The sequence below is a fragment of the Ovis canadensis genome, chromosome 1 (genome assembly GCF_042477335.2).
Source record: "Ovis canadensis isolate MfBH-ARS-UI-01 breed Bighorn chromosome 1, ARS-UI_OviCan_v2, whole genome shotgun sequence".
Classification (NCBI taxonomy): Eukaryota; Metazoa; Chordata; class Mammalia; order Artiodactyla; family Bovidae; genus Ovis; species Ovis canadensis.
This window is the reverse complement of record NC_091245.1, coordinates 11,085,061-11,112,406: the sequence shown is the minus strand read 5'-3', so window position 1 is coordinate 11,112,406 and position 27,346 is coordinate 11,085,061. Positions and strand designations below refer to the sequence as shown.

Sequence of the window (27,346 nt, the reverse complement as noted above, 5' to 3'; positions counted from 1 at the left end):
TTAAACAAACACATTCACAAATACACAAAATGTGATAGTGGAAGGTATTTATAAAGAATAACATTGAAGCTGAGACCCCAGTGTCAACGAGAACGAGAATGAGGCACACAGAGGCTCTGAGAAATAGGATTGCAGGCCAAGCCAGTTGATTGAAGGCCCAGCTGCCGGAAGGAGCAGGGGGCATTTGCGGAAGGTGCAGTGAGTGGGGTGAGTGGCACAGGGCTGGACAGGTGAGCCGGGACGCTGCTGTGGGCTCCCTCTGGGAGTAGTCGGGAGAGTTAAGGAGGTGTGAATGGTGCAGTTAGATTTATTTACGTTATAAAAAGACAACTGGCTGCCATGTGAAGGAATTGGAGAGGAAACTGGATAGAACACTCTGGTGGTGGAGAGATGATGAGATAGAGAGGCGGAATCCAGATACGCTTGAGGGGAAGACTTGCTGAGGTTCATGATATGTTTTCAGAGGGGTGTGAGAGAAAAGGAGATGCAAAGGATGGTCCCCAAGCATCTTCTTTGAATGAGAAAGACTGGAGAAGAAATGCAGGGGAACGTTGTTTGGTTTAGAACAGTTGCGAATGGGGTTGAGAAGTGAGGCTGGAAGATGGGTGGGGATGAGTTTATGGGAAGTTTTGAATGTCAGCTTAAGGATTTAGGCATTTTTTCTGGTGGTGACGAAAGTGCTGGCTTAGGAAAATTAGTTTTGTGGCGTTTCATTCACTGAGGAGATTACAGGTGGAGGCCAGCAAGGAGGTTTTTGTGAGGAGGGGATGATGACGGCTTGAACAGCGTGGTGTCAGTGAACCGGAGGGGCAGGAAAGGTCCAGGCCGACTTCCAACCTGGGAGACAGACTGATAGCACTGAGGACAGAATTAGGACATTCGGCGCAGTTTCAGCAAGAGAAGAGGAGGATGGAGCGAAGCAGCGCAGGATTGGGTAGGAGTCTGCTGTATACTGGAGGCCGGCACCGCTAAGGAGGGCCACATCCCTCAGTGGGGAGAGAGGGGAGGGTGCATAGGAGAGCGCCAGGCGAGGGGCTGGGGAGAAGGAGGAGTGGGGTCCCCAGAGAGCAGTCAGGAGCAGTGGGGAGAGGGGTGAGGGGCTGAGGAGAGCACCAGGCTGAGGAGCTGAGAAGGAGGAGGAGCGGCGTCCCCAGAGAGCGGCCAGGCGAGGATCGGTGGCGGTGACGGCGGTGGCAGTGCTGGAGAGGTTTCTGGGCACCTGAAGAGCTGGAGTAGATGGTGAGCGGGCAGATGGCTGAAGAGGAAGCACGGTCTGTTTAGGAAGTAGGTAGGTGGTGAGGAAACGGAGGCCCTGAAGAGTTAAAAGTCCTTCCGGAAGCTGGGTAACAATGAGCGGAGATTTAGGACTGTGTGGATGGGGTTTGGGAGCAGGTTTGCGGGCAGAGAGGCAGAAGATGGAGGTGAGGTTTCTGAGGGGGACGGCAGGCAGAGAGGACTTGAGATCCCTCTCCTGAGCAGGAGAGGGGAACAACCAGGAGGAAGAGGCAGTTTGGAAAGGCAGGCTTGTGGGGAGAGGTAGGGGGACGCAGGTGGCCAGCCGCTCCCGGGTAACCCAGAGGCGAGGACAGACGAGGGTCACAGGCCCTTCTCCCGGGGGCGGTGTCTAGCCAGGGAGGCGGCTTGAGGTGAGAGGCCCTTGGGTCTGGCGTGGGTCCGACCAGGCCAGCAGGCCTGGCTCTCGTTCTGGGCTCTGCGGCGGGGGAGTGGTCGCAGGCCGGATCAGAGCCGCCAGTGGGATGCAGCGAGTGGCTTCAGGACCTAAAGGGGTGCGGTCTGGAATGGAAGTTCAGCTTGAGGAAGAGTCAGTCTGTGGAGCCTGGTGTGTGTGGAAGTGAGCTGAAGTGGACACCATGCCGGGGCGCGGTGAGGCCGGAGGAAGAGTGGCAGGACGGGAGGGGCCCCCGCCTGTGCCGGGCCGAGGCTCGGAGCCCAGCTGCAGGGCGTGCTCTGCGGTCAGCACCTGTGGGGTAGGGTGTGATTTGGTTTTGTTCTGTTGAGTTTTTTCACAACTTTCTATTGCTTTTGGTAGAACCATATAAAATAACTGATAATTTGACTTTTGACCTAGAAGACAGCAGTTTCTGGTGGTCAGCCTGATGTGTACAGAGAATGTGTTTCTTAAGTGAATGTGCCCATGTGATCAGCCCCCCAGAAGCACCCGCTGTGCGCTTCTCTGCAGCCACTGCCTCCCCTCAGTTGACATCTGGTGTCTTGGAGAAGCTGATATGAACAGAATCTTAGTGTGCGCCTCCTTTCACTCAGCATTGCATTTAGGACACTCACCCGTGTCCTTAGGGAGAGCCACAGCGTGCTCATTCCCATTGCTGTATAATTTCCTTTGTAGGAATACATTTGTCAGACATGCTGTTGGGCATTTTGGCTGCCCTGGGGGCTGCTGCTGTAAACCTTCTGTGCCGGGGTCCAGCCCCCGCAGGATCCAGGGAAACCCAAAGAAGGAACAGCATCGGCGATTGATTTGGAGAGAGATAAGGAAAGAATGTTGAAGATAAGAAAATAAAGGAGAGAAAGAGGCTGATATTCCTTGGTTTACCTAGAGAACCAATAAAACTCCGAGACAAGAAGTTTGCCCTCTTCACGGAGGCCACAGGTGCCCTCCCGGTCTCCCGAAGGAGTGAAGACGCAGAACGTCTTCCCGTTCAGGTCTTAAAAACCCGGGCAGATAAGTGAATGCAGGGAGCCCCTATGCTCCAAGGGATCAGCCTGAAAAAAAAAGGGAGAAGGAGAGAGGAAGAGAGAAAAAAAAAAGAGAAAACATGGGGTGACCAAGCTGCTTTGGTGAGCGAGGCCCAAAAGCTTTATTTTTCAAAAGGTACTTTTATACCTTGCCTTATACACAGAGGGAAATGAAAGATGCAAGGTCATACAGAGTCAGCCCAAACATTCCAGCAGTTTTGCCCTTATCGAAACCAGGATTTTTCTGCATACCTTTTCCACAAATGATGTTGTGTACAGTATCTTCTGGCCTTGGAGGCCTATGAACATTTTATGACCCTCTTTTTATAAAGGCTGCTCAACCAGAAAACTTATTTTCCCTCAAAGTGTTTTTTCTTTATATTTCTAATCTATGTCAGCCTCAGAAAATGCCAGAGTTAACGTTTTTCACAGAGCAAAGGTGCAGTGAGTTACAAGAAAGAACCAATTAGCTCAAAAGTCTAATATGGTTAAATTCAAGGCTACCCTTATTTTTCTTGCATTCTCACTATGTTAACTAATGCATTCCCAGGTGCACAGTGGATAAGAGATATGGGAACTTAGCAACAAGCATTGGCACAATAATGAAATCCTACACCAGCACCAGCACTACTCTAATAACTTTTAACTCTTTCAGAGGCTCTATGTTTTAGGCTTTCCGTGCCTCTCACAGTTGGGAGGCTGTAAATAATCACATGCGTAGCTGTAAGAGTCTGGATATACCTGCTGAGCAAGCTAGAATGCTAACAGAGAGGGTTTGGTTTGAAATATTCCTCTCATGTCCAGGAGACTTATTAGCTATAGCCCTAAGTTGATTTTCTCCGGAGAAAGGTGGTCAGGGTTAGCCCCCTGTTAATGTCAGAGGAGTTGGTGAAAGTCATGAAATGGTAAAACAGATTCTGGTTTTGGGGTAGATGCTCGAGAAAGCCTAGGGAGCCCCTTGAGTTCTGACGCCTTGCGTAACAGTTCTCTTCCACATGACCTTGTCATGGGTGGGATCTCCCGTGGCGACTCCTGGCACTTCTGGCCCGTGTCCTTTGGTGGACAGATGTATGGATTTCTGTTAGGTGTAGACCTAGGAATGGAATTGCTGAGTCAGAGATGCGAGTGGTCAGCCCCCATAGATAGGACCAGTGTCCTCGCTTGTATTGCTTAGTGGATGAATTCCACTTAGTTCCCCAAGCAGAGCAGAGCTCACTCGTCATGAGAGGGCCTGGGGTGAGTGCTGTGTGCTGCGGACCCAGAAACCCATCTCCACCTCAGGCTCCTGTCCTCCACACCTATGGCCCAGAAGGGCTTTGGGGAAGAAGAGAAGCTTTGAGTGCTTGGGTGCTAGGGGGAGAAAGCCCCCAAAGGGATGCTTCATCTATAGGGCAAAGCAGAAGTTGTGAGACCCTTGACCCTCCCTGGTCTTGGTTCTTAGGTCAGCACTGTGCCCACCACACTGGAAAAGCCTGCAAAGCCGACGCTGCTTCTCTGCTGTCCTGAGAGTCAGCGGAAGGCGTGACTGTCTGCAGTCATGTGTCAGAACTGTGCCCCGAGATGGGCAAGCTGCATAAGCTTGCCTGCGCCCCAGAGCACACTCATAGGCAGACGGCACGCGGGCAGGGTCTGCAGGCATGAGGTTCCTGAGTGCCGGGCATGGTCACAGTCTCCATGCCCTCATCATTCACAGCCTTACGGCCCATCTGGCCAGGAAGGGGCAGAGTGGCTGATGGTCATCTCTGGAGCCTCTTTCAGTGTTTACTGGGGGTGGGACCTGGGAAGGGAGCGTGGTTGCGGGGAGTGAAGGTTCAAACGTGGCTCACCTGACTGGTCACCTTTTTAAGAAAGGAGGTAGGTTAGGTCCTGGGGGTGGACTGTGCCAGGCCCAGAGCACTGCCAAGCTGCACTCTCGACGCTGGTGACTTGTACTCTAGTTCTGCCATCTCAGCCCGCCTTTGCTTGGAGTGGTATTTGCACCAGCCAGAGGGCACCCGTCATGCTGCTGGGTGGGGTCTGCCCTGAAGTTATTACCCGACCTCGTGGTATGATCTGGCTTCTGCAGCCTTAAGGACGAGCAGAGAAGGTAACTATGGTGACTTAAAGAATCTCAGGCATCTTTTCTGACCTCAGGTGTTTCTTACGGGTCCTTATTTGTGTGCTCTGACCAACTGATGCCCTGGGACAGTCTGTCCTCTTGTCCCTGCTCGGAGAGGCCTCTCCAAGCCACACGCCTGCTCTCCCACCGCTTGTTGCCACTCAGCAAAGCCAGAGTAAACATCTGCGCGGAGCACGGTGGTGTCCTCGGCGCCAGCAGCTCTGCAGGCGCTTTCCATCCACGCTGAGCCAGGGTCCGCGAAGAAGCTCAGTCTCTAGAGCATCCGTGCCTGTCCCGTGTTTGCCTGCCTCCCACTGAACTCTGCCCTGTGCGTGAAGGGACATGACAAAACACCCCACGTTTAGGAGAGAGCAAAGAGCATGTTGTTGGGTGGGCTGACCGAAGCTAATAGATGCTGGAGGCAGAGAATCTGCAGTGGACGCTGATCTGTGGGTCTGCAGTGTGCTCCCTGAGGCCTCGCTGCTCTGTCTAGCCAGGCCTGGAGGACGCGGGTAGCCTCCTGCCCGCAGGAGAGGACCATCCCGTCGCTCTGCTCCTCTTCGGGCTGGGGTGGGGGGCGCGGGGGGCGGCTCCCGGCTCCTGACGCCCGGCTCCCTGACTCCCTCGCAGGCATCAAACAGAAGGGCCCGGCACTGAGCAGCAGCCTGATGCGCTCGGAGTCCGAGCTGGACAGCGACGACGCCATCTTCACGTGGCCAGACCGAGAGAAGGGCAAGCTCCTGCACGGTCAGAACGGCTCTGTGCCCAACGGGCAGACTCCGCTGAAGGCCCGGAGCCCCCGTGAGGAGATCTTGTAGCCGCCTGGTCTGTCTCCTCAGGGTGGGGATTGGCAGTGCCAGGGTCCAGAGCATCGCCAGGCTGGTTCTCCTACCTCCCACATCGGAGGGCAGCTGTTCTCCCAACCTCTGCTGGCCACTCCATCCCAAAACCCTCAACCAGAGCCGCTGGTACTTGAATCCAGAAACATTCTCCAGGAACCCCTGAATGAAGCTGTGAACGAAGAGGTTTCCTCTTTAAACCCGTCTGGTAGGTCCCTCAAAACGTCCTCACCTCAGGGCCTCCTTTTTTTGCACCCCTCTCCTGTTCCAAGGGTGGACACCGCAGCTCCTGGCTTCCTCTCCAGCTCCTTGTTGGCAGTACTGCTGCCGCCAGGGCACCTGCACAGCGAGGCCTAACTGCGTCCCCCACCCCTGGGAACAAAACCAAGCACCGCCAGCTCCTGGCCGCAGAAGCCTGCCTGCGGGCACATTCCTTGTTCTCTGCTTTGGGATGGAGCGTGCCCTCTCTCTCGGCCCGGAGGAAGTGGCGCCCACTCCTCACCCCTGATGGTGAGCTGGTAGTGCAGAAACAGTCTGCCGAGTAGGGGAGGGCTGGCTGCTTCCGGAAAGGAGAGGCGCCCAGGCCGCGGGGCTGTTGGGTCACAGTAGCCAGACTGGACACAGGCTGCCACCCTTCTTCCTCCTGGCCACCCTGGCTGCTTCCAGAATCAGGCCCACACTCCCTGTGCTGAGGAGGCAGCCACAGACAGACTGGACTGTGCGGCCTGAAAGCGCACGCATGTGGCTGCCCCAGCACGGCCTGCTCCGTGTCCGTCTGTCTGAGTGTCTTCTCTCTGTCCCTGCATGTGTGGGTGTGTGTGTGTTAGAGTGAGTGCGTGTGCATCAACTCCTCCTAGGGCTTTTGGCTACTCGCAAGGCAACCTTGACCTGGAAAGACTTTGAGCTTGGTGGAACAGAGACTCTGAATCCCTCTGGCCCTGTTCCTCAACCATGAGGAACTGGTCCCTCAGCTGTGATGTCTGGGTGTTGAGGCGTGGGAGCTTTGGGGACGTGATTTTTAAAAAGAAACTTCGGTTTATACTACTGCGCTACAGTCTGTCGTGAGATGATTAAACCTGCTGTTCAATTGCGTGCCTGCCTGCTGGGGGTTCTGCTTTGCGCTCGGGGCCCAGCCACCGTGCATTCCTGACGCCTCCGCCGGGCCGGTCGGGGCCTGGCATCTGCACGTGGCCGCAGTACTGGGCTTCTCTCTCAGTGGTGGCCTGGCCCCTCAGGCCAGCTGCTGCTCTTGTCTTTCAGGACGGGAGTTTTCTGCCGTTTCTTCAGCCTTTTGCGAACACAGAATTGATACATATATGCACACAAACACCCCCCCACTCCTGCCCCAGTCTCTACCCCGTGGACCAGCTGGGGACACACAGGGTCCTGACACCAAGGTGGGCCTTCAGGGGCCCTAGTCTTCCGCTTGGGTTTCCAAAGCAGTAGGGCTCAGCCCCTGCCCCCAGGACAGTGCCGAGCTGGAAGGACAGCTTGGTGAGCTCGGCAGGTGGATGGAGGCTGCTGTCCAGTCTCAGAGTCCCAGGAAAGGGAGGGGAGAGAAGGACCAGGGAGCTCTTTATCTCCCTGAGGCCCTGTGCACAGGTGAGGGTATTGGTGACGCCAGCTGAGGATACTGGTTCTGTTTTTACAGAAGCAGAGACGAGGCATCTGAGAAGTAACTCAGTCCACACACTGTCCGTGAATGAATTGGAGCTGAGGCCCAGCAGAGGCTGGGCTTGGTCTAGAGCAGAATCACCTTTAAAGCACGGGTGGCTGGGCCCCGCCACTGCATTTCTGACTGAGTGGGCCTGAGGGGAAACGAGAATCTGCCTTTCTAATGTGATCCCAGAGTGCTCCGCTGCTCGTCTGGGGACCACACTATGAGACCCGCTGGTCCAGAATTGCACACTCTGGGGCTGGAAGAGGGGGCGGCAGCTGACCTGTCCTGAGCGAGGGCGAAGGAAGCTCGGAGGAGTGGGTGCTCGAATCTGCAGGGGGTACTGGGGCTGGGATGTGCAGAGCCGACTGCACAGGAGCCGCTGGTGGGCGGGCGGGCGGTCAAGACTTGCTGAGGATGTTGTCCGAGAAGAGCTTTGAGGGATTCACAAAAGAGCTCCAGGACTTGATGACTTGCTGGCTTTTTCTGGTTTTCTTTGGGCCTCCTTTGCTACATCTTATTTATTTCACCCATGGCTCATTGAAGGATATATTTTTATCTCCGTTCCAGAGATGAATATAATAATTTTTCATTCATTCCCTACTCCCGCCAAAAAAGGGAACAAAACTGAGAAGCCAGTGCTGCTTTCCTGGCTTGGGATCTTGCGTTGAGAAGACTGCCGTGCCCCGTTCTTGCCTGACTCAAGAAAGAGGCAGAAATCCTCGGGCTGGCTTAGGGAGAGCGAGGCTACTTCCACATAACCTGTCACCCCCAAAGAAACCCTCCTGAAATAACTGAGTTTCAGGAGCCTGGTAGCCCCTGCCTTGACCAAGCTAAATACTCCTCCACCCTCAAAGACCTTCATCTTCCATTTTCTACTTAGAATGGCCAGAGGGAGGCCAGTAGAGGGCATCGTCGCGTTTCTCAAAGCCCGCAGGTGCTGTGTGTGGAGACATCCTTAGTCACCAGGAAGCAACACTTCAAGAAAACTCCACCAGGCTGGAAGGCTGTGGCTCTGGCCTGCCTTCTAAGGGAGGAAAGTGGGGAAACTCTGGTTCTTCCAGCTTCCCTTCAGCCCATCTGCTCAGTGAAAGGAGCCAGAACAGGTGGTCACACACACTGAGAGTTGCTCTCTGAAGACAAATAGGTCTGGAAAGAAGTTGTGTGCCATCAAAAGCCATGAGTCCTTGGGAAGGAGGGTTTGGGGAGCTTGGCTCAGGCCCGTGGCTCCTTTGCAGAATTTGTGTTGAGGTTCAGGGGTCCCTGTTTAGCCTCTGGTCAAACCCATGCCACCGCTGTAACCCCTTTCACCTACGTCACCCCCCAGTCTGTGGTTGGTGCTGATGGTGGCTACTTAATACCCAGTATCTCCAGTGCCAGAGCTGGGGCTGTCCATGCTCAGGCCTCCCACAGAGGCCCAGGTGGGGTGTGAGCCTCTGTGCCCAAGTGCTGCCAAACAGGTAAAGCCCCCTCCTCCATCCTGGGGAGCCCTCTGAGTTGTCAGGTTTGACACTGGAGGTTAATTGATCAGGCCTCTTTGGTCACAAGGAACAAAACTAAAGTTACCTTTCCTGGGGAGGCCAGCCTTCTATCCAGTTGTCAGCACAGATACGAAACTCTGGCTGGCAAGTTAAGGCTGTGCCCTAGTCTAACCTTCCAAGCTACATTCTAGGTCCCCGTCATCCCCACACGTCTAACAATCACATTCCTGTCTATCGACACGAGTGGTTCTCACTGGCTGCACATTAGAATAACCTGGGCAACTTCTACCGATGCCTAGAACCCACACCTCACAAGCTACTGTGACTTAATTGATCTTTTATTAATTCTTCAGATAATTTGTGCATCCATACCATACCCTTGACAAGGGGGCAAACAGCCCTTAGCAGCGCAGCTCTAAAAGCTTTGCAAACCAGTTGGATGTGGTGACAAAGAAGGAAAGTACCCAGACACCCAGTTCCTCTTCATCCTCAGGGAGAAGCCCTTGAAGTGGCGTGTGGCGGAGGTCAGCAGTTTGCCACACCAGAGTCTGTTTCTGTGGCACATAGCTCACTCCATCTCCAGCCTTCTGCACAGCATGGGCAGAAGAGAGGTTCCGTCTTCCACCCTGACCCATTAGAAACTTCTTTGTGACTCTCACTCCCTTCCTCCACCTGCCGGCCAGACGCAGAGGAGCCCTCGGGGAACTCTGCAGCCATGTAGAGACATCCAAGGTAGAGACAGCCGGTTCCTGAACCGCTGTCTAGCAGATAGCTGCTCTGCCAGAGTGGACATTGGGTGGTGCTGAAATGAACTGTATTGTGCTAGCCAAAGCATTTTTTTTTTTAAGTGATGGCTGGTGTTAAGATTGTGGGCCTGGGCTTTCCTCTGTGACAGGCCTCCCTGGGCCTGAGTAAGCCACCAGGGTTGACAAAGGTGCCTCAGCCTGGGGCTCCGCGGCAGCCGTGTGGGCTGCAGGAGGGGCAGCTGGAGAGAGCTAAGGCCTGCCGCAGTCCTGGCCATACAGGTCTAGGTCACATGCTCTGGTTTTTGTTTGGTTGTTTTCTGAAGAGCAGACACTAATACTTCAGGTCCTCCCTTAGGATAAGGGCAACATGCTTCGCAATCTGGAGTCAGAGGCACGATTTCCTATAGCGTGTAGTCTGGGAATTGGGGGGCATGGAGAGGAATAATCAGTAGCAGTCTGAAACTTAAACTTCTGGATCTGTATGCGGGGGAACTTTCAACCTGACTGTTGACAAGAGGTATCTCCGTTGTTAACCATATCTTGAAGCCCAGAAAACGGAAGAGATTTTCAAACACTTATTTCTGTGATCAAAAAAACTTGAAAAGCCAGGACAAATCCAGTGCAAAAAGTATTTAATTCAAACTTTGTGCTGGAAATGACTACAGCATTTTACTATTCAACTGGAAATATGGTCATATGGACGAAAGTTGTTATCTTTGTAATCTGCAGGTAACCGCTCACCCTGAATCTCTGAAGGAGTCCAATACCTGTAAGAAAAACAATGTCAATATATACTTGGAATAAGACCTGGGCTCCCAGTTTGAACTGTAGGGCCCCAAATGGGGAATCAAATCATGGGAATACCTGAGTCACATGATTTTCTTGGCACTTATTCATTGGCTAAAGAAATTAAAGCATGAAAGCAGATTAAAGTGCCATCCCATTAGAGCAGTTTAAGCTTTTCCCCAGGCAATGCCCTCCAGCCTCCAGGTAGGTCCAAGCAGCCTAATATCTCTCTCCCTCTAAAACCTGGGGTTACATCTGGGCCTGCAGGGACCCACATACCACTTACACGGGACAGCATTCAGCCATCTGTCTCCCACTCACTTAGAAGTTCGTGAGGCTGCGGGGCCACCTTATGTTTTATAACACTCTTTGTGGGCTGATTCTGTTACATGGAGACAGAACACAAGTCTCCATCACCTGTGCCTCAGACAGAGTCCCATGATCTGCACGGGCTCATCAGTGACTATCACCAACGAAGGGCAGCCATGGAGAAATCTCACCCCCGCTCTGTCCTTACCACAGTTCCAGAATCCCAGGCTATCTCTACCAAAAGCAGGAGTCGCTTTTAAACATGGTTCTCTTTGGAACTATTCCATGCCATATTCTTATTTGAAAAAGCAGTGTCCACTTCAGCACTCCAGAAGCACCCATGTCATCTTGCTCACTCATCTCTCTAGTTCCTAGCACAGTGGCTGGTGTGCCCTTGAAAGTGTACCTGTGATGAACACAGAGATGAGCACAGGCTGACTGAGCCAGGGATGTGGAAGGGGTGGCTTCTCAAAGAAAATGCCAGCTGAAGAGGGGAGGAGGATCTAGTCACTGCTGAGGTGCGCTGACACTCCAAGGGAATCTGGCCTCATAAGCTCTCAGGTAGTATTACTTGGGGGAAGAATAAAAATATGGAATTACTGAACAATTAATGACATTTAAGATAGGGGTAGGGTGGTAATTGAAATGAAAGTAATCTAAGGTCCTCTCATAGAAGGACAGTAAAAATGCCAATTAATTTTAGAGTTTAAGTTAGCTGTTCATGTTAAAAATACTGAGAAAGCCACTGAGAATTCAGAACTAGAATATGTAACATCTAAACAAGAGGAAAGAAAAAAAAAGGCCACACTTCAGTCAACCAAGCAGAAAGCAAGAATAGAGGCAAAACTGCAGCATTAAAGATCTGATCAGCTTTTCTCAAGAACCGGCAAGATGGCGGAAGTAGAACAAAAGAAGAAACGGACCTTCCGCAAGTTCACCTACCGCGGCGTAGACCTCGACCAGCTGCTGGACATGTCCTATGAGCAACTGATGCAGCTATACAGCGCGCGCCAGCGACGGCGGCTGAACCACGGCCTGCGGAGGAAGCAGCACTCGTTGCTGAAGCGGCTGCGCAAGGCCAAGAAAGATGCGCCGCCCATGGAGAAGCCGGAGGTGGTGAAGACGCACCTGCGCGACATGATCATTCTGCCCGAGATGGTGGGCAGCATGGTTGGCATCTACAACGGCAAGACCTTCAACCAGGTGGAAATCAAGCCTGAGATGATTGGCCACTACCTAGGCAAGTTCTCCGTCACCTACAAGCCCGTGAAGCACGGTCGGCCCGGTATCGGGGCCACCCATTCCTCCTGCTTCATCCCCCTCAAGTAACCTGCTGGCCAATAAAAGCAGAGATTTCTCTTAAAAAAAAAAAAAATCTGATCATTTAATACGCAGAAGTCAGATTGGATGTTAACCACCACTACCACCTCCAAACAGTTAACGGATTGGATATAACTGTAAAACTATATTCATAAAACGCACCTAAAATATAGTGTGAAAGTGAAAGTCGCTCAGTCGTGTCCAGCTCTTTGTGACCCCATGGACTGGACAGTCTGTGGAGTTCTCCAGGCCAGAAGACTGGGGTGGGTAGCCTTTCTCTTCTCTAGGGATCTTCCCAACCCAGGGATCAAACCCAGGTCTCCCACATTGCAGGTGGATTCACACAAAGATTGAAAATAAAAGTCAGCAAAAATAATACTGGGGGCTTTGGTTCGTATGAAGACAATGAGGTAAAAACAGTACACATTAGAAAGGAGCATAAATCTGAGGGACCACCACCAAAAACCAAACCAAGAAATCTCCCCAAATCCCGTAAGAACCCCTAGGACACCGAAGGTCATCAGAAACTGTAAAAGGACGTGGGACATCAGTGAGATGTCTACTCTTGGTGAACCCGAGACGCAGCCAAGTCACTGGTGTAAGAGGCACACTGTTGAGTCAGCACAAAAGCTCTGCTGGGGTGAAGAGAGTGGGCTAGGCAGCTGCTCTTGGGATTAAAACTTTTTTCCCTCCAAAGCCCCACCATTGGGAAATGACAGTTAGGAACTGCTGCTTCTTCCCAAGGCTCTGAAAGGAATCTTAGAACAGTTGCTGGTGGAGTGGTTGACAGTGGCCGTGAGGTACTCTTCCCTTCAAAATTGGAAGGGACAGAATTGGCCTTGCCCGTTCCCCCAGTAAATACTACCAGGCAGGAGAGCTAGTGCTGTGAAGGGACATGAGCTCACAGGCCAGAAATATCCAAACCCTGGCCCCCATAGACAGCAAACCACAGAAACTGATTAACCAAGAGTTGAAAATGAAGGAAATATACAGGGAAATATTAGCAATATGAAGCAGGAACAAGAACCAAGTGGAAATAGTAAGTATGGAAAATATAATGAATGTGATAGACACACACAGGTCAAAACCCATTAGCTGAAGTGTCATCTCGGGGCCTTTACCAAAAGGAAGCAGGAAGGGGTTAGAGGAGATGGACACACACACAGCAGCACAATGGCAGAGTAGAAGTGCTGACCTCTGGATAAAGGGGAGTCTGAGAAGACAAGGAAATATTTGGAGAAATAATAATAGGTTGATGAGAATTAGAGATAAAGGAACTTATGGATGATTAAGAAAAATATTGAAAAAAAAGAAAAATATGCCATAAACATTGTAGTAAGAGAATGAAGAGCATCTAAGAAAATGAAAAATTCTGAAAGCTCCCAGAGAGAAGTAGCAGATCAATGACAAAAGAACAAGAAACAGATTGACATCAGGTTTCTTAACAGTATCCTCAGGCGAAAAGACAAATCATGTTTCCAAAATGCTGAAGGAGAAGAATGCAGTGGAACTAAATTTATAGCAAGACAAACTTAAACATGAAAGCAGAATAAAAAATATTCTCAGAGATACAAGGCTTCAAATATTTTTTGCAATAGATCCACTTAAAATGTACTTAGAAGAAGTGGTTAGATACAAAAAAGAGAGACTTCCCTGGTGGCGCAGTGGTTAAGAATCTGCCTGCCTGGAAGAGCCCAGATGCCACAGAGCAGCCGAGCCTGTGCACCATAACCTCGAAAGCCCGTGCGCCAGAGCCCACGGTCTGCAATGAGAAGCCTGCACACTGCAGTGAAGGGGAACCCCCACTCGCCATAACTAGAGAAAGCCCTTGCACAGCAAAGACCCAAAAGTAAATAATTTTTTAAATTCTACAAAATATGAAAAGTAAATTTAGACATGGAAAGATATATAGGAAGTAAGAATGAGCAAATAAATTATTTGGCACAGTTTGTACAGATGGTTTCCAACTTAAAATGGTTTAAGATTTTTCAACTTTATGATGATGTAAAAATGATACAGATTCAGTAGAAACTATCAAATTTTGCATTTTTAAAAATTTATTTTGAAGATTTTTTAAAAATGTGGACAATTTTTAAAGTCTTTAGACTCTTACCTTATTACTTGTTTTATGTTTTGGTTTTTTGGCCACAGAGTATGTGGGATCTTACCTCTCTGACCAGGGATTGATCCTGTACCCCATACTTTGGAAAGCGAAATCCTAGCCACTGGACCATCAAGGAAGTCATTCGAATTTTGAATTTTTATCTTTCCTGGGCTAGCAACATGTAGGATACCTGCTTGTGATGCTGGGCAGTGGCAGCAGCCGCAGCTCCCAGTTGCCACAGATCAGAAGGGTAAACAGCCGATACATTGTAACTATTCTATATCTATACAACCCATCTGTTTCTTGCTTTCAGTACAATATTAAATAAATTACATGAGATAGTCAGCACTTTATTATAGAAGAGGCTTTGTGTACAACCCACAATGGCAAAGCAGTGAAGAATCCACCTGCAATGAAGGAGAAAACAGTTCGATCCCTGGGTCAGAAAGATTCCCTGGGGAAGGAGATGGCAACTCACTCCAATATTCTTGCCTGGGAAATCCCACGGACAGAGGAGCCCAGCAGGCTACAGTCCGTGGGGTACCAAAGAGTCAGACATGACTTAGCAACTAAACAAAAACGAGAAAATGGTATTGCCCAGTTAATGCAGGCTAATTTAAGTGTTCTGGGCACCTTTAAGGTAGCATTGCTAAGCTATGATGTTGAGGTTAGGCGTGATAAATGCTTTCTTGACTTAAAATATTTTCAACTTACTGGGTTTATTGGGACATAACACAAGTTGAGGAAGATTGAGATGACAGGAAAAGAGGAAGAAGGAAAGGAAAACAATGAAGTATATTAACAACCCAGAGCCAACATTCTGAAAAGTATCAACATGGTAGGGTTGCAAAGACTAAATCTTATTAGAAGATTTAGATGACAGTCAAAGAAACCAAGGAGAAAAGAAGCATGTTTTAGTATCAAGTAACTCTTAAAGGGTTTATGGGTGTGAAAAAGGAGGCGGCTAGAAAGAGCCCTGAGGTATTGAACTCAAATTGGAAGAACTGATATGAACTCACAAGTTAAGAGAAATAGGTAGATGATAAATTGTTATATATGGTTATATAAGCGTATGTTGTTTCTACTGATTAAACCTAGGGAAATTTGAGTATCAAATTATAACTTAATAGGAATATATGAGACTATACTGATATACATAAATGAGTAAAAAATACAAAGGGCTCAATATGAAGTCTCTTTTCAAAACCCCAAAATTTAGGACTAAAGCAACAGAAAAAAGAATAAACAGCAAGGGAAAAAAACGGGAGAGGAAAAATAGTTATAAAATCAGAGATGGAAGAGAGAAGACTGACAAAACCAAGTGATGGTTCTTGGAAAAGATTTTTAAGATAGATAAGTCTGATCAAAAACAACAAATAGCATACAAGGGAGTCTCCATAAGGTTACCAGCTGATTTTCCAGCAGAAACTCTACAGGCCAAGAGAGACTGGCACAATATATTTAAAGTGATGAAGGGCAAAACCTACAACCAAGAGTAGTCTACCCAGCAGGGCTCTCATTCAGATTCAATGGAGAAATCAAAAGCTTTAAGAACAGCAAAAGCTAAAAGAATCCAGCACCAGCAAACCAACTTTACAACAAACACCAAAGGATCTTCTCTAGGCAGGAAAGAGACCATCAACTTAAAACAACTTTGTATACACACAGACTGCTGTATCAAAACCTTCCCAAACCAAAAACTACAACAGACACACACAGTGCCAAGGCAGTCACTCAAATCCCAAGAAAACAAGACGGGAAGAAAGAAGACCTACAGAAGCAAATCCAAAACAATTAAGAAAACGTCAATAGGAACATGCATATCAATAATTACCTTAAATGTAAATGGATTAAATATTCCAACCGAAATATACAGGCTGGCTGAACATATACAAAAATAAGGCCCATATATATGCTGTCTACAAGATGCCCACTTCAGAGCTAGGGACACATACAGGCTGAAAGTTAGGGGACAGAAAAAGGTATTCCATGAAAATAGAAACCAAAACAAAACGAGTAAGCAATACTCATTATGAGACAAAACAGATTAAAATCAACAGCGACTTTAACACCCCACTTACACCAATGGACAGGTCATCCAGATAGAAACTAAGGACACAGGCCTAGAGTGACACATTGGACCAGATGAACTTCATCGGTATTTTTAGAGCTCTCCATCCAAAGGCAGCAGAATATACTTTATTCTCAAGGGCACACTGGGACATTCTCCAGGACATACCACACATTAGCCACAGATTAAACCTTGGTAAATTTAAGAAAACCGAAGTCACACCAAGCATCTTTTCCAACCACAGTGCTATAAGATTACAAATAAATTACTGGGAAAAAAACCTGAGACAACAATATGTTATTGAAAAACTAATGGATCGCCAAAGAAATTTTAAAAAATACCTGGAGACAAAGTGACAATGGAAACATGATGTTCGGAAACCTATGGGACACAGCAAAAGCAGCTGTAAGAGAGAAGTTCATAGCAATACAATCTTACTTCAGGATATAAGAGAAATCTCAAAGAACATGACCTTACACCTAAAGCAACTGGAAAGAGAAGAAACAAGCCCAAATTAGTAGCAGGAAAGAAATCATAAAGGTCAGAGCAGAAACAGATAAGAGATGAAGACGACAACAGAAGAGATCAATGAAAAGTTGGTTCTTTAAAAAGGTGAACAAAACTGATAAACTTTTAGCCAGATTCATCAAGAAAAAAAGGGAGAGGGTTCAAAGTCAATAAAATTAGAAATGAAAAAGAAGTTACAACCGACACCACAGAAGTATAAAGGATCATAAGAGCTACTACAAGCAACTATATGCCTATGAATCTGTGCATTTCTTCTAGGGGGACAAATTCATAGAAAGGTATAATCTTGCAAGACTAAACAAGAAATAAAATATATAAACAGACCAATAGGTACTGAAATTGAAACTGATTAAAATAGCTGCCAACAAACAAAAATTCAGGACCAGATGGCTTCACGGGCAAATTCTATAAAACATTTAGTTGTGGCATGTGGGATCTAGTTCTCAGACCAGGGATCTAACCTGGGTTCTCCACATTGGGAGTTAATGGAGTCTTAGCCACTGGGCCACCAGGAAGTCCCTCTATCAAACATTTACAGAAGAGTTAACACCTGTCCTTCTGAAACTCTTCCAAAACACTGCACAGGAAGGAACACTCCCAAATTCATTCTGTGAGGCCAGCATCACCCTGGTAGCAAAACCAGACAAAGATAGCACAAAATAAGAAAATTACAGGCCATTATCACTGATGAACACAGATACAAAAATCTTCAACAAAATACTAGCAAACCAAATCCAACAATACATTAAAAGGATCATACACCATGACCAAGTGGGATTTATCCCAAGGATGCAAAGGTGTTTCAGTATCCACAAATAATGTGATACACCACATTAACACACTGAAGAATAAAAACCATATGATCATCTCGAGAGTTGCAGAAAAGGTTTCTGATAAAAGTCAATATCGATTTATGATGAAAAACCCTCCAGAAATAAGGCGTAAAGAGAACATAACATAATTAAGGTCACATGACAAACCCACAGCATATGTAGTTTGTCAAACCCAGTTTCTCAACAGCGAAAAACTGAAAGCATGCCCTCTAAGATCGGGAAGAAGACAAAGATGTCCCCTTTCACCACTTTTATCTAACACAGTTTCGCAGGTTCTAGCAAGGCAACTGAAACGGAAATAAAAGCAATCCAAAGTGAAAAGAAGTAAAAACTTTCACTATTTGCAGATGACCTGAGACTACACATAGGACATCCTAAACATACTACCGGAAAGCTGCTAGAGCTCATCACTGAGTTTGGTAGAGTCGCAAACTTTACAGCATACTCGTACACAGAAATAAAATTAACGCACAGAAATCCCTTGCATAACTACACATTAACAATAAAAGATGAGAAAGAGAAATTAATGAAACAATCTCATTTACCACTGCATCAAAAAGAATAAATACCTAGTAAAGACTTGTATTGAAAAAAACTATGATACTGATGAAAGAAATCAAAGATGACACAAACAGTTGGAGAGAGATACCATGTTCTTGGATTGGAAGAACCAGTATCATCAAAACGACTATACTACCCAAAGCAATCTACAGATTCAATGTCAAACTGACATTTTCCACAGAATTAGAGCAAAAAATTTTACAATTTGTACAGAAACACAAAAGACCTGAAATAGCCAAAACCATCTTGAGAAAGAAAATTGGGGCTGGAGGAATCAGGTTCCCTGACTTCAGACTACACTACAAAGCTACAGTAACCAGACAGCATGGGACTGACATAAAAACAGATATAGACCAACGGAACAGGGCAGCAAGGCCAGAGATAAACCCCCACACCTATGGTCTAGTCTCTGACAAAGGATGCAAGAATATACAGTGGAGGAAAGAGAGTCTTCAATAAATGGCGCTGGGAAAACTGGACAGCCACATGTGAAAGAATGAAATTAGAACACTCCCTAACACTGGAGACAAAAATAAACTCAAAATGGACTGAAGACTAAGTGTAAGGCTGAATACTATAAACCTCTTAGAGGAGAACATAGGCAGAACACTGACATAAACTGAAGCAAGATTTTTTTTGATTCATCTCATTATACTAATGAAAATAAACACTAAAACAAATGGGACATAATTAAACTTAAAAGCTTTGCACAGCAAAGGAAATCATAAATAAAACCAAAAAATAGCCCACAGAATGGGAGGAAATGCTTGCATTTTCTCCAACAAGGGATCAATCTCCAAAGTATACAAACAGCTCGTGTGGCTCAGTAACAAAAAACAAAAGCCCAGTCAAAAAATGGGTGGAAGATCTAAATACACGTTGCTTCGAAGCAGATATACAGATGTTTAAAAAGCATAAGATGCTCAACATCACTATTACATGAACAGAGCGAGAGATTGTCATACTGAGTGATGTAAGTCAGACAAAGACAAATATATCGCTTCTACATGGAATCTTTAGAAATGGTACAAATGAACTTACTTACAAAACAGGAACAGAGGCACTGATGTGTAAAACAATCTTATGGTTACAATGGGGGAAAGGATAAATTGGGATATTAGGATTGACATACACATAGTATATAAAATAGAAAACTAATAAGGACCTAGGGCATAGTGCAGGGAATTCTACTTAATACTCTGCAATAATTTACATGGGAAAAGAATCTAAAAAGAAGTAGCTATGTATGATTCACCTTGCTGTACAGCAGAGACTAAAACAGCACTGTAAATTGACTATACTCCAATAAATTTTAAAAAGGCAGCAGGTCAGGAAAAAACAAATGCAAACAAAATAAATATAGAATGGAAGAAGGAATTATGAGACAGATGCTCCTAAACCTGATCATACAGATCAAACTGAGAAAATCACCAAAAACCCAAATTGATGAGACATAACAACTTGAGTAGATGAATGAGCATTAAATAAACCAAAATGGCATTAAATCAAAATCCCTTTAGAGGAATTTAAAAAAACAATAAAATTCTATATGGACTTCCCTGGTGGTCCAATGGTTAATACATTGCACCTCCACTGCTGAGGGTGCAGGTTCCACCTGTGGTTGAGGAACTAAAATCCCGCATGTCACATGGCATGGCCAAAAAGTAGAAAAAAACTTTATTTATTTTATTTATTTATTTTTTTAAAAAACTTTTATAGTTTGACTACACTCTCAAGAATATAAGTTCTATATAAGTTGTTCTGCACACTGGAAAAATAAAACTTGCCTTTTTCTTTTTCTAACAGTGATTCCAAAATCAGATGAGAAATCAAAGAGAAAAATAGTCAAAAATAATTCAAAGAGAAAAGAATATAGTCACTTGTGACTACTGATGTAAAAACAGAACTGAATAAGATATTAGTTAGCCAAAACATGTAAACATAAGAGTTTATCCAAGGAATGTGCTTCACAACATTAATGAAGATAGAAAAGTAAGATGAGTATTTTAAAAATGCAAAATGAAAAAATGATGGCCTTTGGTAAGCTCAACGCTTATTTAAAATTTAAAGAAAAATTCAGGGCAAACTAGGAATGGAAGGTATTATCTTTACCTTGATAAAGGTTATATCTCTAATCCTGTATATAAATCACATTAGGATTTCACCAAGGAGTGCAGGGATGATGGTTCAACATTAGAAAAATCCATCAAGGTATTTTGGCAAATGAATAAAGACAAAAATTGCATGGACATATATAATGAAAAGCAAACACATTTAATAATAATCACTTATTTAACAAGAGGAAAGGGTAAACGTCTTTGTAAAATCTACCAAACTTCTTTGAGTTAATGTCCAAGATTGACTCCAGAGTGGGTATACACTTCTACATTTATTCTTGCAATATACAAGGGTTTTAATATCCCTATATCACCAGCACTAGTTGACATTATCCTTTTTTTTCCTTCTAATTTTGGCTAGTCTTAAAGATGTAAAGTGATAGTTCTTTAAAAAAAAAAATCTGTTGATTACTGATGAGTTTGAACACCTCTTCATGTATTTGCTTACCCTTTGGGGCTCCTCATCTATGAAATATGGGCAAGAATCCCTTAGAAGAAATGGATTAGACATCATAGTCAACAAAAGAGTCCAAACTACAGTACTTGGATGCAATCTCAAAAACAACATAATGATCTCTGTTTGTTTCCAAGGCAAACCATTCAATATCACAGTATTCCAAGGCTATGCCCCGACCAGTAATGATGAAGAAGCTGAAGTTGAATAGTTCTTTGAAGACCTACAAGACCTTCTAGAGCTATCACCCAAAAAAAGATGTCCTTTTCATTATAGGGGACTGGAATGCAAAAGTATAAGTCAAGAAATACCTGGAGTAACAGGCAAATTTGGCCTTGGAGTACAGAATGAAGCAGGGCCAAGAGAACGCACTGGTCATAGCAAACACCCTCTTCCAACAACACAAGAGAAGACTCTACACATGGACATCACCAGATGGTCAGTACCAAAGTCAGACTGATTATATTCTTTGCAGCCAAAGATGGAGAAGCTCTATACACTCAGCAAAAACAAGACCAGGAGCTGACTGTGGCTCAGATCATGAACTCCTTCTTGCCAAATTCAGACTTAAATTGAAGAAAGTAGGGGAAACCACTAGACCACTCAGAGATGACCTAAATGAAATCCCTTACGATTATACAGTGCAAGTGAGAAACAGATTTAAGGGATTAGACCTGATAGACAGAGTGCCTGAAGAACTATGGACAGAGGTTCGTGACATTGTACAGGAGGCAGGGATCAAGACCATCCCCAAGTAAAAGAAATGCAAAAAGGCAAAATGGTTCTCTGAGGAGGCCTTACAAATAGCTGTGAAAAGAAGAGAAGCGAAAGGCAAGGGAGACAAGAAAAGATATACCCATTTGAATGCAGAGTTCCAAAGAATAGCAAAGAGATAAGAAAGCCATCATCAGTGATCAATGCAAAGAAAGAGAGGAAAACAATAGAATGGGAAAGACAAGAGATCTCTTCAAGAAAATTAAGAAATACTAAGGGAACATTTATGCAAAGATGGGCTCGATTAAGGACAGAAATGGTAGGGACCTAACAGAAGCAGAAGATACTAAGAAGGGGCAAAAATACAAAGAAGAACTGTACAAAAAAGAGCTTCATGACCCAGATAACCAAACCCAGATAACATGACCCAGATCACACCACGATGGTGTGATCACTCACCTAGAGCCAGACATCCTGGAATGCAAAGTCAAGTGGGCCTTAGGAGGCATCACTATAAAGCTAGTGGAGGTGATGGAATTCCAGTTGAGCTATTTCAAATCCTAAAAGATAATGCTGTGAAAGTGCTGCACTCAATATGCCAGCAAATTTGGAAAACTCAGCCAAGGCCACAGGACTGGAAAAGGTCAGTTTTCATTCCAATCCCAAAGAAAGGCAATGCCAAAGAATGCTCAAACTATCGCACAATTGCACTCATCTCACACACTAGTAAAGTAATGCTTAAAAGTTTCCAAGCCAGGCTTCAACAGTATGTGAACTGTGAACTTCCAGATGTTCAAGCTGGATTTAGAAAAGACAGAGGAACCAGAGATCAAATTGCCAAAATCTGTGGGTTCATTGAAAAACCAAGAGAGTTCCAGAAAAACATCTACTTCTGCTTTATTGACTATGCCAAAGCCTTTGACTGTGTGGATCACAACAAACTGTGAAAGTTCATCAAGACATGGGAATACCAGATCACCTGATCTGCCTCCTGAGAAATCTGTAGGCAGGTCAAGAAGCAACAGTTAGAACTGGACATGGAACAAATGACTGGTTCCAAATTGGGAAAGGAGTACATGAAGGCCGTATATTGTCACTCTGCTTATTTAACTTATATGCAGAGTACATCATGAGAAGCGCTGGACTGGATGTAGCCCAAGCTGGAATCAAGACTGCCAGGAGAAATATCTATAACCTCAGATGTGCAGATGACATCACCCTTATGGCAGAAAGCGAAGAAGAACCAAAAAGCCTCTTGATGAAAGTGAAAGAGGAGAGCAAAAAAGTTGGTCTTAAAACTCAACATTCAGAAAACGAAGATTGCGGCATCCAGTCCCATTACTTCATGGTAAATAGACAGGGAAACAATGGGAACAGTGAGACACTTTATTCTGGGGGGCTCCAAAATCATTGCAGATGGTGAATGCCTCCATAAAATTAAAAGACACTTACTCCTTGGAAGAAAAGCTATGACCAGCCTGGACAGCATATTAAAAAGAAGAGATATTACTTTGCTGACAAAGGTCCATTTAGTCAAAGCTATGGATTTAGTCATGTATGGATGTGAGAGCTGGACTATATAAGAAAGCTGAGCACCGAAGAATTGATGCTTTATAACTGTTTTGTTGGAGGACTCTTGACAGACCCTGGGACTGCAACGAGATCCAACCAGTCCATCCGAAAGAGAATCAGTCCTGCGTATTCATTCCAAGGACTGATGCTGAAACTCCCAATACTTTGGCCACCTGATGTGAAGAACTGACTCATTTGAAAAGACCCTGATGCTGGGAAAGATTGAAGGCAGGAGGAGAAGGGGATGACAGAGGATGAGATGGTTGGATGGCATCACCGACTCAACAGACGTTGAGTTTGAGTAAACTCTAGAAGTTGGTAACGGACAGGCAAGCCTGGTGTGCTTGGTCACAAAGAGTTGGACACAACTGAGCGACTGATCTATGAAATATCTTTGTTTAACTTTCTTTACAATTTAGCAGTTTTTCTATATTCTAGGAATAAATCCTTTGGTGGTCTTACACAAGTATCTTCTCTCAGCCTGTCATGTTCGTCATCCTTTACAGATATGATTAGTAACTAAATCCTGTACAGTTTGCATTGTTACTGTGAAGTTATCTTTTTAAAAAATTAGTATCTTTTCTTTTTAATTACATTATCTAATTGGGTACTGCTCTTGTGGAAAAAATGCTTTTTTATAAGCTTACTTTATGGTGAGCAACCTTAAACTTAGGGCTTTAAAGGTGGTACAGTGGTAAAGAATCCAATGCAGGAGACACAAGAGATCTGGGTTTGATCCCTGGGTCGAAAATCCCCTGGTGTAGGAAATGGCAACCTGCTCCAGTGTTCTTCTTTGGAAAGTTCCATGGTCAGAGGAGCCTGGTAGGCTACAGTGCATGGCGCTGCAGAGTTGGACATGACTGAGCACAGCAGCAGCAGCCTTATTTTTAATGGTGTTTTTTCTCTTGGTTATTTTATTTTTCAGCGTCATGGCATGGCTTTTCCGATCTTAGTTTCCTGACCAGGAATTGAACCCAGGCCCACAGCAGTGAAAGCAAGCAGTCTTAACCACTGGACTGCCAGAGAATTCCCTCTCTTGGCTTTTTGCACAAATGTTTCTACATCTGAAAATACGGACTTAAATATAATGGGTTTTCTCACTTGCCAATATTGAAAAGCTCTTTGTACTCTCGATCAGAACTTCCAGTTCTGTATTAAGCAGTAGCATGATATTGGGCACAGTAGGTCTGTTAGGATACTGGTTTGGCTACTTTCAGTTCAGTTCAGTTCAGTCACTCAGTCGTGTCTGACTCTTTGCGACCCCATGAATCACAGCACGCCAGGCCTCCCTGTCCATCACCAACTCCCGGAGTTCACTCAGATTCACGTCCATTGAGTCAGTGATGCCATCCAGCCATCTCATCCTCTGTCGTCCCGTTCTCCTCCTGCCCCCAATCCCTCCCAGCATCAGTCTTTTCCAATGAGTCAACTCTGCATGAGGTGGCCAAAGTACTGGAGTTTCAGCTTTATCATCATTCCTTCCAAAGAAATCCCAGGGCTGACCTCCTTCAGAATGGACTGGTTGGATCTCCTTGCAGTCCAAGGGACTCTCAAGAGTCTTCTCCAACACCACAGTTCAAAAGCATCAATTCTTCGGCGCTAAGCCTTCTTCACAGAAGAAGAAACCAAATAATGATGGCTTCACTAAGATGGAAGGTTTCTTTTTTTATGTGAAGGTCTGAGCTAGTAGGCAATTCAGGGGGTAAGTGGTTATCCCACATGGTTACCGTCCTCTCGCTGTAGCGCACGTTCTCACAGAAAAAAACTGGTTTGCCATCACCACTGACTGACTACATTCACATTCTGGTGCATGGGGAGAGGAAAATTAGAAAGGAGGGCAAACTCTTCCCTTTTAAGGATGTGGCCTGGTTGTTACGTACTTCTGTTTCCATCCCATTGGTCAAAACCTAGTCACTTGTTCACATCCAGTTGCAAGATAGGCTGGAAAATAGTCACTTACCAGGAAGCTACTGCCTACCCAAAACGTAGGGGATGCCGGTTCCGAAATGAGGAAGAAGTGTGAAGATGCAGACAGCACAGCAGCCTTCCTCCTCTATGGTGGTGCATAACTACTGTCAAATAAATGAAATCTCACAACAGATTCAGAATTTCCATTTAAAAAAAGGTAAACTATCACAGGCTCGTCTTGTATCCATTGATATACCATGTATTATTTACCTTTTCCGATGTAGTGAAGTGTATCAAAGGATTTCTGTAATGTTGATTACAATTTTTTTATTACAATTTATATGCATGTAAGCAAGCACATGAGTGAAGAATATGAGATTTAGTGTATATAGTCTTTAGTTATTCTAAATAGTTCATTCCAATATATTGAATTGATGATGCTGGGTATTATGTCTTACAGAATCTGAAACACTGAATTTAGTGAAAATTCAGGCTGTAGTGGGGGAATTAGCATTTATTTACAATCTTACTATATGCCTAGAATTTGCAGGTGTTATAGTAAAAAGGAGTTGACATTGAAAACCTAGCATGTTCCAAGCACAATTTACAGAAGTTGGTATTATTCCCAGTTTAAGAGAAAACTGAGGCACAGAGAGGTTAGGCAACTAACTTAAGGCTACACAAACAGTAAAGTAGAAAGGCTAGGCTCCAGAGCCTCTGATCTTCCCTCTCTGTAACAAAGGCTCACAATTATTTTTCAATGATGAAATAAAGTATGACGATGATAGACAGGAGGAATTGGGGGTACTGTTGCTTATTTCAACTCAGAATCACAAGAACTTTTTCTATTGCATAGAAAATTAAAATTTGAATTTAATAGAAAAACTGGGACTCACTTACATAATTTCAACTTAAAACTTTTCAGAAAACTTTGTTAAAAAAATAGGAATGCCACAAGGCAGGTAGGTAAAAACAATCTATGTGGAATCTGAAGGTATATCTGCACAATACGAAGATAACTAGAGTCTAAGGAAAATGCCACTTAGTCTTACATTCCCAAATTAACTATGTATTCATACTTAAGAATATATTCTTTATTCTAATCTCATGACTTCAAAATGATTCAAGCTGAACTAGGTAAGCTGCGTAAATCTAAAAAAAGTCTGCCTAAAATGAAATACAGATCAGGTTGATGCAAATATAACTGCGGCTTCAGATTATGAATTTTAAATATTATGAGTAGGATCAAGCCCATCTTTATTAATCAAAATAGGAATTACTGCAATCAACACATTTTTGCCAATGAGAAACAAGTTTTATTCCCATCACATTTAAGAATCTGTGCTTCAGGATTTGAAGAACTCCTGGAAAGCATTTTCTGCCTCCTGCTGGCTGTGGAATCATTTTCTCTATAAAAGGTTGTTGAGCTGCTTGAAGAAGTGATGGTTGGTGAGAGGCCAGGTCACTGTGACGGATGAGGCTTCATACCCAATTTGTTCAGCTTTTGAAGTGCTGGTTGTGTGATGTGCAGTCAGGCACTGTTATGCAGAATTGGGTCCTTGCTGGTGACCAGTGCTGGCCGCAGGCATTGCAATTTTTGGTGCATCTCATCAAACTGTTGAGCATATATCTCAGATGTAATGGTTTTGATGGGATTCAGAAAGCTACAGTGAATCAGATGGGCAGCAGACCACCACTGACCACAACTGTTTTTTGGTTCAAGTTTAGCTTTGGGAAGTGCTTTCCGGCTTCTTTTCAATCCAACCACTGAGCTGGTTGTTGCCTGGTATAAATCCACGTTTCATCACATGTCATAATCTGATCAAGAAATGATTTGTTGTAGTTGTGTAGAATTAAGATGACACTTCAAAATGATGATTTTTTTGATTTGCAGTCAGCCACAAGACAAGTGAGGTACCCACTTACCAAGCTTTTTCACTTTTCCAATTTGCTTCAAGTGCCGAATGACCATCAAGTGGTCCACACTGAGCTCTTCTGCATCTTCTTGTGTAGCTGTAAGAGGATCAGCTTCGATCATCCTCTCAATTTGCTGTTGTGAACTTCCCACAGCCGAGCACTGCACTCCTCATTGTCAAGGGTCTTGTTTCCTTTGCAAAACTTCTTGAATCATCAGTTCCTGGGCCAAGCGCATTGTTGACGTTGTGAGTTGTCTCTACTGCTTTACAACCCATTTTGAACTCAAATAAGAAAATTACTAGAACTTGCTTTTTATCTAACACCATCATTTCCCTAGTCTAAAATAAATATAAAATAAACAGCAAGTAATAAGTCATTAGCAAAAAATTAAAGAAATGTACATTAAAATAATGTATAATATAACCACATTTAAGAAATGTACTCATTAATATCAAATAGCAAAGTTCAATAATGCAAAACCGCAGTTACTTTTGCACCAACCTAATACTTGATGCTTCTAGCTTTCAGGGCTTTGAAAACAGTAATAAATTAAAAACCAGAACAAGTCTTTGATGGGGGAAAAAAAACAACTGAAAGATTTTGCAATGAAACAATG

The 27,346-nt window shown here is 45.0% G+C and overlaps 1 protein-coding gene and 1 pseudogene across 4 annotated transcripts in view; both read left to right on the top strand.

Annotated features, from left to right (window-relative positions):
- The window catches only part of KIAA0319L (KIAA0319 like), a 100,495-nt gene extending 93,751 nt beyond the window's left edge, over positions 1-6,744 (top strand). For all 4 annotated transcript variants that reach the window (XM_069586262.1, XM_069586272.1, XM_069586256.1 and 1 more), the window contains one exon: positions 5,444-6,744. In XM_069586262.1, the coding sequence (XP_069442363.1) occupies positions 5,444-5,631 (188 nt within the window). In that variant the 3' untranslated portion in view covers positions 5,632-6,744. The remainder of the gene's footprint in view (positions 1-5,443) is intronic.
- Positions 6,745-7,265: 521 nt separating this feature from the next.
- Positions 7,266-15,840, top strand: LOC138438075 (small ribosomal subunit protein uS19 pseudogene; annotated as a pseudogene).
- Positions 15,841-27,346: the final 11,506 nt, after the last annotated feature.